At 39.8% G+C, this 13,115-nt stretch overlaps 2 protein-coding genes across 9 annotated transcripts in view; one reads left to right on the forward strand and one right to left on the reverse strand.

Annotated features, from left to right (window-relative positions):
• Positions 1-10,939, reverse strand: part of RPGRIP1L (RPGRIP1 like) — a 93,165-nt gene extending 82,226 nt beyond the window's left edge. For 3 of the 4 annotated variants that reach the window (XM_040498029.1, XM_040498030.1, XM_040498027.1), the window contains exons 1-4: positions 10,835-10,939; positions 7,927-8,018; positions 6,184-6,328; positions 2,625-2,923 (exon numbers count right to left, since the gene is read on the reverse strand). In XM_040498029.1, coding sequence (XP_040353963.1) covers positions 2,625-2,923; positions 6,184-6,328; positions 7,927-8,011 — 529 coding nt within the window. In that variant the 5' untranslated portion in view covers positions 8,012-8,018; positions 10,835-10,939. Of the gene's footprint in view, positions 1-2,624; positions 2,924-6,183; positions 6,329-7,926; positions 8,019-8,133; positions 8,280-10,834 lie in introns of those variants that run through there. The other variant, XM_040498028.1, reaches the window with a different exon arrangement.
• The window catches only part of FTO (FTO alpha-ketoglutarate dependent dioxygenase), a 393,836-nt gene continuing 391,648 nt past the window's right edge, over positions 10,928-13,115 (forward strand). For all 5 annotated transcript variants that reach the window (XR_005797684.1, XM_040498031.1, XM_040498032.1 and 2 more), the window contains exon 1: positions 10,928-11,242. Coding sequence is in view for 4 of the 5 variants with exons in the window: in XM_040498031.1 (XP_040353965.1) it covers positions 11,198-11,242 (45 nt within the window). In the remaining variant the exon portion in view is untranslated. The remainder of the gene's footprint in view (positions 11,243-13,115) is intronic.

Consider the following 13,115-nt stretch of genomic DNA (forward strand, 5'->3'; position numbering starts at 1 on the left):
TAACTAGAGTTTCAAGTAGATTAAATATGACAAATAATTTAGATTTTTAGTGGAGCATAGTCTCAGATACGAGGTATAGATAAAAATTCTTTCTTGGGGCGCCTGGGTGGCTAAGTCAGGTAAGTGTGTGACTCTTGATTTTGGCTCAGATCATGATCTCACGGTCGATGGAGCCCCGCATTGGGCTCTGCAGAATCTGAAGCAGCCTCCGGGCTCTGAGCTGCAAGCACAGAGCCTGATGTGGGGCTTGAACTCACAGACCATGAGATCTCGACCTGAGCTGAAGTCGGCCTCTTAACTGACTGAGCCACTTAGGCGCCCCTATCCTTAAAATAATCTTAATACTTATGGTGTAATAGTGGTTTGCCAATGGTTATATTGTAAAACATGCACACTTGATAAAAATCTTTGTTCTACCAGTTCTTCACAGTAAGGATTCTTTCTACATTACAATGATCACACGTTAAACCAGTACTTTCCATGCTTTATCCTGACAAGGCACGCATAGAAAAAGGTAGTATTTGTACAGCAGCTTGAGGGCAAGGCTGCTCATAGCCAGAGAGGGTCTACTGTCTGCACCTGGCCACCCTACGCTGTGATATTTCTGACAAGTGTGGCCTAAGTCCCAAGCTCAAAGGCAGTCTTCGAGAGTTTATTCAGATTACTAAGGTATCAACCTTGATAATGGTGCCTGGAGTTTACTCAGAAAGAGAACATATTCATCACCAGTTAGCACTTTGTGCAGCTTCTACCTCTTGGACTCTGTATCAAGCAGTGAAAAAGGTTTGAATTAGTATGATTTTTTTTTTTAATGTTTATTTATTTTTCTGAGAGAGAGAGAGGGACAGAGTGCAAGTGAGGGAGGGGCAGAGTGAGAGACACAGAATCTGATGCAGGCTTCAGGCTCTGAGCAGTCAGCACACAGCCTGATGTGGGGCTTGAACCCACGAACCGTGAGATAAACGACCTGAGCCAAAGTCGGATGCTTAATCGACTGAGCCACCCAGGTGCCCCTGAATTACTAAGATTGTATAAACACAAGGAGAAATTCAAGCTATGTAGTCACACTGTAAAGACTGTGCAGCTCTTTTTTTTTCCCTCCATAAGAGAAAACTTCCATCAGATTCTTCTTTTTAAACAGCAATTCATAGTACTAGATTAGTTTGCCATATTCATCTAAAATCTGGGTGTTGCTTTTTTATTTAGTATAAAAGACCTTACAGACCTTAGAGATCATCTTGCCCAGCTATAGTCACAGATGCCAAAACTACGTTTTGGAGTGGATAGGTGACTTTTGAAAGGTAACATATTTTACCATGGCGTTACCATCTCTCGACTCTTTGGCTAATCTGCTGTTATCACTCCATTCTACAGATAGGAAGAATGAGGCTCTGAGAGGTCAAGTGCTCTCTTCCATGTTAATTAGCAGCAGAATAATTTTCTAATTTATAATTCATTATGATTGCTTTGGTTATTTTCAGTCTGTTGCCAACCTCACAAGCTAGAGTAGGTAAGCCCTGCCATCCTGCAGCTGTCTCCTAGGTGGAGGCCTTGGTGACTTCCAGGGAACTCTGCCTGGGGAAGAGATAGTGTCAATAATCAGTCTGGAGAAAAAAAATAGAACAAAATTTTCTCCTTTTCTGTTTACATGGCATTTTTTTCCTCTCCTCAATGAATTGAAATGAAAGTTTTACATGATTTTTTTGTGTCCCTCAAAATGTTTGGTCTTGATGTGAAGCATGTTCCAAACAAAGATCAATTACAGCTATCATGTTATTTCCTTCCCTAGTTGATGAAATTTTAAAAATGTTACTTAAAATACATACTGATTTTTCACTTCATCATAAATAAGTAAGTTCATCATGGGCGGAGAGAATTGGGGATTTTTATTAGAAGTATTTAGGTTCTTTTCATGTTAAGTTTCATCTATGCAATTGAATTGCTTTGTAACCTGGGTATGTTTTACGGGACTCATTTTCAAAATGAGGAAAGTGATTGACCTATGATCATTTTTGGAGACAGAGGAGGCCTTTATGGTCACTTGCTTAAATCCTTTTATCCTACATGTAAAGATCAAGGTCAGAATGATCAGATGACTTGTCCAAGGTCACCAGACAGTAAGTAGAGGAGCAGGAACCCAGTTTTTGAAACCCTTAGTTATACCCATATTGCACTGTCATGCTGTTGCCATACGATGAAGGATTTAAACAATCCTGCAAATTTTATAAACAGCCTTCTGACAAAGAAATTAAGTGCGATCATAAATAAGCAAACTAGCTGGTTTCCTCGTTTGCCTGAGTCAATGCGATTTCCGTCTGCAACACAGAAAACCAACTCAAACTAAACTTCTATTTTATGGTTGCACATGTATCTCCCGTATCAGGATAAAGAGTTACGTTCAAGGTGTTACCTAACATATTTGGGTGTGATCTAGGGATTCTTGAATAAAAGGATCTTCATGTTAATATTAACATTTTATCAAAAAGCAAGTCAAAAACATTTTTCTTTCTAAAGTTACTCAAAACCATCAAAAATATGGAAATAAAACTCTGTGTGTGTGTAAAATAACCTATTAAAAGAGTTACATTTAGGATCTAATATAAGTCAATATAAGCTTACTTTACCTTTCCTGGGGCATTCCTGTGAGCCTGCATTTTCATTCACTTTTCTACGCCCCGTGTTAACACGAGATTGCACGTAATTGTACGGTGTTTGCCTGTAACCCTGGATTTGAAGTTGCTGTTTGGTTGAAATGAGTCTGTTTTTGAGGACTTCATTCTGTCTTTCAAGCTCATGCACTTTCTCTTGCAGCCGCTCAATCATTTCTTCCATTTCCACATCTCGTCCCAGCCGCTTGGGGCCGCCACCACCCCGCTCATATCTTTTCTTGTCATTAACTAGCCGTATTAACTTGGTGGCCATTCTAGGGAAATAATAAAAAGATGAAAAGGAATGTGAGAAGTCAGCATAAAATGCATTCTGTTGAAAGGAACATAATCACTGTGAGGACTTCAGTGCAGAACCTGAATAATAAATTTCAGGTTTTGATGTAACTATTACTGCCTGTGAAGAATCCTTTGATGATAATTGAAACCACTGGGCAACAATCTGCTTTATAGCACTGACAAATAACAGTTTCCTAAGGCTTATCATTTAAGGTTAGTAAAGAGAGGACACATATTTACTCCATATGTTCCTCAAATGCAATTTTTAACGCATGACCTTATGTAGGAATGCTGTATGCACTTAAATGTAGCTACAGATTGTGGATGTGGTGGGTTATAATATGCAAGCCACAGTAAGTTACAGTTTTGAAAAGTGTTAAGACTGCAGCACTGCTAAGTTTTAGGCAGACTGTTTTCAGTTTCTCTAGAATTAAGACATACTACAAATACAAGAAGGTTAGAATGCACAGGTACACATTTATAAAAAGCCCAATGAAAAATTCAGAGGAACCAAAATGTGCCACTAAATGCTGCTTCGGACAAGAAATCCTCGTGTTTGATGGCAGAAAGTAATCAGATGCAAGAGGCGTTATTTTAATGCTACCTTTAAATTTCGACATAAGTTGTGCTTTTGACATCTCAGGAGTTTATACCTTTCATTCTTTTAAGTTTTGATAAAAACTGGTTAGACAGAACAAAAGACAGAAAGGGCACATGGGGGTGATGTAATATACACGTACGGAAAACATGCCTGACAGTGAGTGGAAAAATGTTGGCAGGACAAGAAAGAAAAGGTGGCTTTGATGAGAGACACAAGTTCAAGACTTTACAAAATTGGTCGCACATCTTCAATAGCTGATTCTGGTTTATAGTGAATCTATTTTTATAAAGAGCCAGACGGAGATTGAAAATAAAAACTCACTTCATTTTTCTTTAAATGGGGTTTGCTTTATTTTACCATGGTTATGGACAGAAGCTTTTACTTAAGAGAACAAAAGTGAAATAAAAAAATCCTTAATAGCTTTGGGATGTCATAGAACAACCTTTTTTTGCCCTGAGCAGAGTCCTCTGTAAGAGCGGTAGTAATACAGGTCTATCTACACTTCTGACTACCCGGCCTACAGCATGTGGCATCAGGGAGAGCTATGCATAACATAATCAGTTAAGATTGTTTTCTCTTTCCCTTGAGGCAAATCCATTAAACATGCTTTATAAGGGATATAGGATAATAAAAACCAAGATCCAAGAGTACCACAAACACTCTAGTAAAATAATCAATGGATTAGTTCCTTTTCCACCTAATCCAGAGAATGATATATCATTGGGAAATTGGGGCAGGTATCATAAGCCCAACAGAGCCACCGCCCAGTGGCTTAGCCACAGAAATATGGTAGCCATCCAACTGAGATGTCGAGCTAAATATCTGAATCTTTTGTTACCAAGAGACTTTCACAGAGATAGAGATTATATCCAAAGGACACAGGTTTAATATAAAAAGTCAGTCAACATGTGGAGAATAACAAATGACCCAAATTTTGAAGGAAAGCAAAGCACATCAATAGAGCGGCTTTAAATTCCTTCAGGGATGTACAAATAAACTTTTTGTCAAGAAACCTAAGATCGCATGTTTGTACAGGAATAGCAATAATTTTCATTTGTTTCGGGTGATTATTTTCTAACATTAAAGAATCATAAGTGATCTGGTAAAGTTTGAGTACTTATTTAAAAAGGTAGTTTATCAAATCTACATTTATACCAACGTGATACTAATTCCATCTTAAGGATAAATTTAAAAGCAGTTCTGGACCGCCCGGCTGGCTCAATCGGTAAAGCATGTGACTCCCGATCTTGGGGTTGTAAGTTCGAGCCCCATGTTGGGTGTAGAGATTACTCAAAAATAAAATCTTAAAAAAATAAATGAAAGCAGTTTTACACATGTTTGTAGGTAGTGTCAGTGGCATAAAATTCAGAAAGGATTTAGAGCTTTGGGTCATAGTGGTCCTTGGTTCACTACTCTCAGGGCTATATAAAATAAAATCCCAAGAGCTTAAATGGCTTCAGCCTAATACCATAGGCTAGTGGCAGAGAAATAATAGAACCCATGTATACAACTTGATTCCTAGCCGAGTCCTTTTTCTATTAAACTACATGGCTCGTTATTAGGTTGTTTTATATTTTCTGGCTAGGACAGATTACTAATGAGGTCAAGGTTGTGAATTCAATTATTTAACTGGCCAATTAGGCTTACAAAGGAAAAAAAATGGTTCTGTGGTCATAGACTGCATTCCTCATTCTGACAGGACATGTGTGTGTTACTGGCCAGAAAAGGAATCAGGTAAGCGAATCACAGGTCTTGAAAAACCATGTTATCAGGACTCAAAAATGAACTCAAAAGCCCCCCACCCAGCAGGTCAGTGAGTCATGAAAACAAAGCCCACAGAGTACAGATAAATTCTTAGCAGGATAAATTCTACTCAGAAAAGACCTCCCCCCCACCCCCCACCCCATACCATCATCTTTCTTCCATGGCTGTCCCACCTTTCCATTTAGCCTAGAACATGAATATGAATACAGGCCTGTGCAAGTTTACAAATGGGAATGTACTTCTTTGTTTTTAAGGACATACATTCCAAAGATAGTAATGGTGTTTGTGAACAAGAAAGAATGAAAGAAAGTCTACTCTTAAGAAGTTACCCCTGCAAAAATTTCTTGCACACAAATCAAGTGACAATGTGTCTTTAGGAACAGTAAGGACTCTTTGAAATATAGGTTCTAGACTAATCCAAGCAAAGTTAAATATGTTCCAGACATTGAAGTGAGGTTTTCATTAGTAAACCCCCAATCTTAAGGGAACGTGTATCCTAACAAGTTAGAATAGCTAATTACTTTTTCAAACTTTCATTTTAAAACCAAGACATTTAAAAAACAGATGCTTTGGCCATTTGCTTATTAAACTATAAATATTAAACCAGAAGTTATTTATAGATATGATACACTTGTACTCTTAGTTATTAGCTCTTGCTTTCAAATAGCAACTTCAGACATAATAAACACTCATAATCTTTTTGGTTTATTATTCTATTTTGTAAGATTTTCCATTTTTAAAAATTGTATTTATTTACAACCTGCCTTGTTCCAAAAAAGATTCCAGGTGGAGTTTTCAATTAAGTTTATAAAACAGCATATCCTCCAAACTTTACAGAGTCAGGAAAAAAAGCTAAAAGCTTTTTATCATAACCTTTTAATTTTATCCTCTTGCTTGTGGGCATGCTGTTTAAGTAAAATGTTCTCATCATGCAAACGCAAAAATCTGTCTTCCAGTTCCTCACGACTGATACGTGACACTGCCTGGCGAGACTTCATTGTCCGTGTTGTTGAAGTTTCTGTAAAAATGCCAAGGTAATTAACAGTGGGATTACTTAACATAGTCTCTAAAAATGGTAACAGTTGATATTAATATAATCTCTGATGCACTCATCTTTGTTCCTTTCTGACATATAATTAAGATTGTTGTAGAAAATGTTATAACATTGTTTACGTCACCAAGCAGAGGGGAGAATAAAAATCTTTGCTATTACAGTTTATATGCAATCTTAAGGATTTCAGCAATAATAATATCCATTCAAACGATATTGAAATGACCATTCTTTAAGACTGTAAGAGAATTCTGATCGAATAAGATTTTCAATTTATATGCTCAATGTTGAAAAAAACAAATTAAAAGTCAAAGTATCTGAAAGGTTTTTTTTGTTTGTTTGTTTTTTACAAAAGAGTTGTAACAATAATTTGGTGAACACAGGATATATTTCAGAGCTATGTATGTGTTTTGGGTTACAGAACATAAACTGTAAAATTTGCAAGTCCACACAACGAAATCAACCAACCTTTACAAATTTATAAGCTATTTTACATATTTTAAAAGAACTTTTATATCTTTCAGCATGTATATGTATTTTTTTAATATATGCTTAAATTTGGTATTTTCCATATCATTGGCTAATTTTCATCAATCATCCAAAAGAAACAAAGAACAAATGGACAAAGATTAAAGCCCCTAGGTGTGTTCCTGAGGGCAAGAATTGAACTTAAAGTAGCAAATTCCAATAAATAGCTTTGCACAATTAAAATTTATTGGTATTTGAATACTTGGTACTCTACCAAAGACCTAAAACAAAGCTTATACATACTTTTCATTTTAAAAAATAGAATCTGTAGACTTGGACGTATCTTTTTCAATAAAAAGCATACTGACCACCTTTCTGTGGTAGTTCAAGGTGGCCACTTGAACTGTTCTAACGGACAGGTGTATGAAGACACCTTAGTGGAGAGTATTTTACATCCCAGCCATCTCAATGACAAATGCACTGGCATGACATGCTGTATACACAAAAACATAGCTCTACACTCTCAATTGTTCCTCAAAGCAGTTATTTTACTTTTTCAATTTTAAAGTGCTTCTTGAGCTCTATAGCAACCACTAAGTGATAAAAGGATAAGGAAAACCTTTAATGTATATTAATTTGATAAAACAAAGTCAATATCGCTTGGATAAACAAACCATTTTGAGGTACTCTACTTGAAAGGCAAAAATTTTTAAATATGGCATTTCCTGCCATATAAAATTTCAACATAAAGAAACATTTCAATGGTGAATGTGATTTAAACCAGGCAATTTGGTTTGGAGGCTTGATACTCTCTGCGTAGTTCCTACTGATGTGTGGAATTTTAAAAAGATGATTTATAACAATTCTTTATCAGAACAGAGGGGGATTTTACAGTTTCTATGAGCTGTTGATAATTGATGCATGCAATAAAATACCATATGTTGTTCTAAACTCTCCATGTGCCTGTTTAGTCCAATCAAGAGCTATATAGTTACTTAAACGGCTTCATTGGTGAGGATATCAGAAATACTTTAAATTAACAGAAAAGAAGTTACTGATCAAAGTTCATAACGATAATAAATAACAGCTGGCCGTACCTTGTAACCCTCCCATTCCAGAGAGGTTTAGACCTGTATCTTTCACAGGCAGGTCTCCTGCCGTCTCATCAGTTGGACCAGACATGGCCTGTCTGCGGAGAAAAGAAAATTCAAATAAAGTCTTCTCAACATACAACATTATGCAATGGAATGAACCAAATAAAATAAATAAGGCACTATGACTTTAATGGACTTCTTAATGCTCACATGTGCTGCTTGAAGAAGATGAAAGCTTCATTTTAAAAGTAATACTACGTTCAATCATGGAGACAGTGTTCCTTTCAACAGTGTATTTCCTATAGTTTGCTTAGGAAATGAGGTAAGATTATCATTCTTCCTTCTCTCTTCTTATTTCTCTGTCTGAAACAAAAAAAACTCCCCCCTAATTTAAGAAATACTTTCCTCTCCATCCCCCTTTCCCTTTTGTGCCCCCCAAAGCAAGCAGGTACCTTGAAAAAAACCAGTCAGAAACTTGATTCAAATGGTTGTTCTATTATTTACTAGCTGGTGAAGTCACCTAGTCTGAGTTTCGGTTCCTTAATCTCAGTATTTCTTAAAAGGTCATCTTACTTTGTTTTACACACACACACACACACACACACACACACACACCCTTACATAGTATATATGTATGTATACAAGTAAACTCTACCCCCAGCATAGGGCTCAAACTCATGACCTGGAGATCAGAAGTCACATGCTCTACCGACAACTGAGCCAGCCAGGTGCCTCAGTTCCTTAACTTCAAAAATGGAGAAAATAATACCGATCTTACAGAGTTATTCTAAGGGTGAGATGGTAAATTAATAGCAGTGAGCACATTTGCCTGGGAGGTCAATACTACTTGAATATTAATTTCCAGTTTGGTGCGCAAATGAGTGGGTAGGTCCAAGTTTTGCAAAAAGATGCTTCATAAATTCGCCCACTGAGTTTTTGTTCTGTCCTGTCTCTGTCGCCACGAGGCCTAGTCCCAGGGCTTCCTACCTCAACATACAAGCTGTCCAGTTAATTCTGGCATCTTTACAGTTTCTATTGTTCACAGAGATGCCCCACAGTAACTCAGTTTTGTATGTGGATGTAAACGGTCTGTGCAATGTCTAGTATGCGGAAAAAGAAAGATTTCGTATTTTCATTTCAAATTACCTCGAAAGCCAAATGCAAACTACCAGTGAGATGCCCTAAGGCAGAGGTTCTCAATCTCTAGAACGGCGGGCCTAGAATGTAAAGTCCAAGAGAGTACCAAATTTGTCCTGTGCACCTCTGTCCTGTACTCTCAGAGGCTAGCACAGAGCTTGGCACATAGCAGGCATTTGCTAAATACTTGTTGAATGAAGGGAATCCATGGAGCTTTAGGGTCTGGGGACCCAAGAGATGGTTTATCAAATCTTGTATGCATATTTGTATATGCACACTATCTTTTAGGGAAAGGGCTTATAACTTTTACTGTAACTTACAGAAGGCTGAGAACCACTGCATTCAGTCGTGACACAATTAACAGACATAGACCTGAGAGATCATCTCCTACTTCTGGAAACACTACTACAGAAAAGGTCGATTTTAGGAAGCAAATCATCAACAGTTTAAACATAGGACACTTGTGAAAACGGTAACGTTGCCATGACAGAGTTATGGTAGCTTTCGTGATCACGACGATGATGATAGTTAACGTTTACTTACTGAATGCTTACTAAAATGTGCCAGACACTCTTCTGAGTGCTCTGATTAGGAATTAATCAATTATCTCACAATATCCCTGTGAGGTTGTTACACAAATGGTTCTTACTTTACAAATGAAAAAACCTGGACACATCCTAGGGAGCTTGCCTAAGGTCACACACCTAAGAAGTAGGCGTCTGGTCACATTTTTGTCATGGTTGGGAAGGTGGAGGGCAGTGTTACTGGCATCCAGAGGCCAGAGATGATGTGAAACATCCTACAGTACACGGGAACCACAGCAAAGAATTAATTACCTGGCCCCACAAGTTAACAATGCCGAGGCTGAGAAATCCTGCACCACGCTGTAACACCTCTCCATACCATCTCATGTCATCCCTCCTCGCTCACCATGACCAATCACACTCCTACATTAGGTTCCTCAAATCCAGGGTCCCCTTCGCCTTGCTCAAAGCCTTTGCATTAGCTGGCTCCTCATTCTCTGGGGCTCAGCTCAAATGCCACTTCCTCAGAGATGTCTTCCCTGATCATCCTATGGTTACTTTCCCTCCCGTTTCATCACTGTGTATTTCTGTTGTAGCAGTCATCTCTACCTAAAATCGTCTTATTTGTTTACTAGTTGACTACCAGTTTGTCACCTAGTATGTAAAGCAGAAGCATCTTGAGACGGGTATCAGTCCTGTTCACAGCTGTAGGGAACAGGGCCTGATGCAAGGCACTGATCCAAGACCGACATTAATATTTACTGAATGTTTAAATGAAAACCTGGCTTTGAGACTAAAATGGTAAACAAAATCCCCGCCTGTCTGTAGTTAACAGGCTATGGGGTAATCAAACCATAAACAAGTAATTATAAATCATTAAGCCAACAATAGGCCATTTAAGAGGCTAAAGGGGCTACCAACCAACTCTTAACCCAAGGTTAAGGAGCGAATTGTGGTTATGTGCCCTTCTATATGAAGGAGGACTTGGAAAGGCACGGCAGGCAGCATCAACTCTCATCAGCCTGGTTTAAGGCTGGGCTGTAAAATTTCAAACCGGTGCTGGGCGTGGGGATAATGGGCGGGCTGTGATTCAGGCCTGAGGATGTGGTGTCTCGTGCTGGGCTGCTTTTCACGCAAGCAGAACTCTAGGGCCTTCTCTAGGCCGTAGAGCGGATCCCAGGACCCCCACCCGTGCTGTAGGTAGAGGGTGGGGCCACCTCCGTCCCCCTCACCTCCCCCAGAGTACTCACCGCCACAGTCTCCCCGCAGCTAGCTACCGTTGCTATAGCGCCGACAGCGTGCTGGGCTGCTGGCCGTGAGGAGCACGGGAAAAACATGGCAGGCTCCGTTGCCTCCTGGGAAATGTAGTTTTCCTCCGGCCCTCGCCCGCCCTCTCGCTGCGTAGCTGTCGGCCCTGGGAAATTCTCCTGCCCGAAACCCCGAGGCTCTCTCGGGCGTCGCCGCCTTGCATCCTGGGAAGGGTAGTTCTCGAGGCTCTGAAGGAGCATGGAGCTGGGCGGAAGCAGGACGCCGAGAGAACTACATGCAGGAGGCGGGGTCCAGAGCGAGGAATCTACGCGGCTAGCAGTGGCGAAGGCGGCTGTAGCGGCAGCATGAAGCGGACCCCGACCGCCGAGGAACGAGAGCGCGAAGCTAAGGTATGTGGGCTTCTCCAGAGTCTGGGATCTTTGGTGCACTTATAGCTAGGGGCCGGGAACCGGAAGGGCTTGGCTGCCTGGCGAACGGACGCACGGTCTTAAGCCAGGGGATGACAAGGCCTTGTCAGCAAGGGAACCAGAGACATTGGGGCATATTACATTCGTGCTGCTCAGGATGCAGGCCTAGCATCCTGTTGGATCAGCTCACCAATGAGAATCACGACACCCATTTCCTTTTCCTGCTTCTGCACTTCATTCCTTGGTCAGCTTTGTAGCTACCCTGTGCCTCAGTTTACCGGACTCTCAGATGACTGTGATCGTAACAGTTGTGCGTTCTCTTCGGTAATGATTTCTGAGGACGAGATTGGTTCAGATGAAATATCTGTGCGGCCAGATGTATTTATTTGGAACAGTTGTCTCAGTGGTTGCCTGTTTTGTTCTGTGTCTTCAGCACAGCGGGTATGAATCTAACTACAATCCTATTTTCTACCTTTGGGGTTCAGCCTCAGGTAGTTGCCGTTCCATGGGATGGCAATAATAACATCTATAGCGACGTTTTGTTTTGTCATTTATTACATGCATTTATTTATTGTCATTTATTACAAGCATTTATTACATGTCAGTTTCTGCGTTAAGTTCGTAAAATTTATATTTCATATTCTCACTGCAGCAGATTTCAAGATAGATATTATGCAGATGGAGTATCAACAGCCCTGTTTTACAGGCGAAGCCTTGAGTTTCAGAAGAATGGAGTGTTTTTCTGTCTCATTCCCCAAATCAAGTCCTGTTGATTTGTTTAAATACGTCGGTAAACCGGTCCATTTTTTCAATCTCTGCCACCTTGGACCAAGCTACCATTATGTCTTTAATGGATTGTTGCATCAGGCTCCTTATTGGTCTGCACTCACTCTACACACTAACACTCCTTTGTCCCCTCATCCCCTTTCTCCCACACAACCAGTCTCTTCTGCACACTATGGAGTGTGATCTTTTCAAAATGCAAATCTGATCATGTCCCTTTCCTTCCTCCCTCCTCTGCCAACCACCTGTTTAAAAGTTTTCCATGACTTCCTGTTGTTCTCAAGAGAGAGACAGAACTTCACATGGCCTATGATGGTCTGGACATCCCACATGACATTCTGCCCACTCTTCGCCCATCGGCCACGTTGGCCTTTTTAAAAGGCCCTCTTTTCTGCTCTCTCTGGTTACATAGCCTTTACACATGCTATTATGTTGCTTACTCTATATTAGGCAAATATTAGAAGTGAGAACCAATTATAAATATAACACACAGTTCTTGCTCTTGTAGAATTTCGAATCCTACAAGTGAGTTTGTCTTAGGGAGTACTTCTATGGATTTAAAATATAAAATCTGCCCTATAATGACCTGAGTTATGACCAGGTTGCACTGGGGACCTGAAGTTTCCATGCTAGGGTCTGCCTGTGATATGGACAGAATACTGAAGATGGGTTCCACGGGGGGAAAGGGAGGGGAAGGGAAGATTCTTTTGCATTAGTCGGCAACAGTGTAAAGGAAGAGAGAAATGTCATCCAGTGGCATTGTGTATGATGTCTTTCTCACCTTTTAGCTGTACATTTGTGTTATCCATCTATTCTGTTAAGATTTATTGAGCACCTATTATTTATTTGCTAGACACTGGGATTATGACTTTAGCTAAGATAGAATCCGTGCACAAAGAAGCTTTTACTCTACTGAAACCATAACCGTTGCCTGTGAGATAGTTATTCATGTCTTCCACATTTTACAGATGTGGAAACCAAGGCTTAAGGAAATCATGACTTGCCCAAGGCCACTTGGTTGCTATGTGGAACTAGGGCTCAGAACCAGGTCTATCGGACTCAGAGCTTTTTT

The sequence above is a fragment of the Herpailurus yagouaroundi genome, unplaced genomic scaffold, assembly GCF_014898765.1.
Source record: "Herpailurus yagouaroundi ecotype Mexico unplaced genomic scaffold, PumYag 190, whole genome shotgun sequence".
Classification (NCBI taxonomy): Eukaryota; Metazoa; Chordata; class Mammalia; order Carnivora; family Felidae; genus Herpailurus; species Herpailurus yagouaroundi.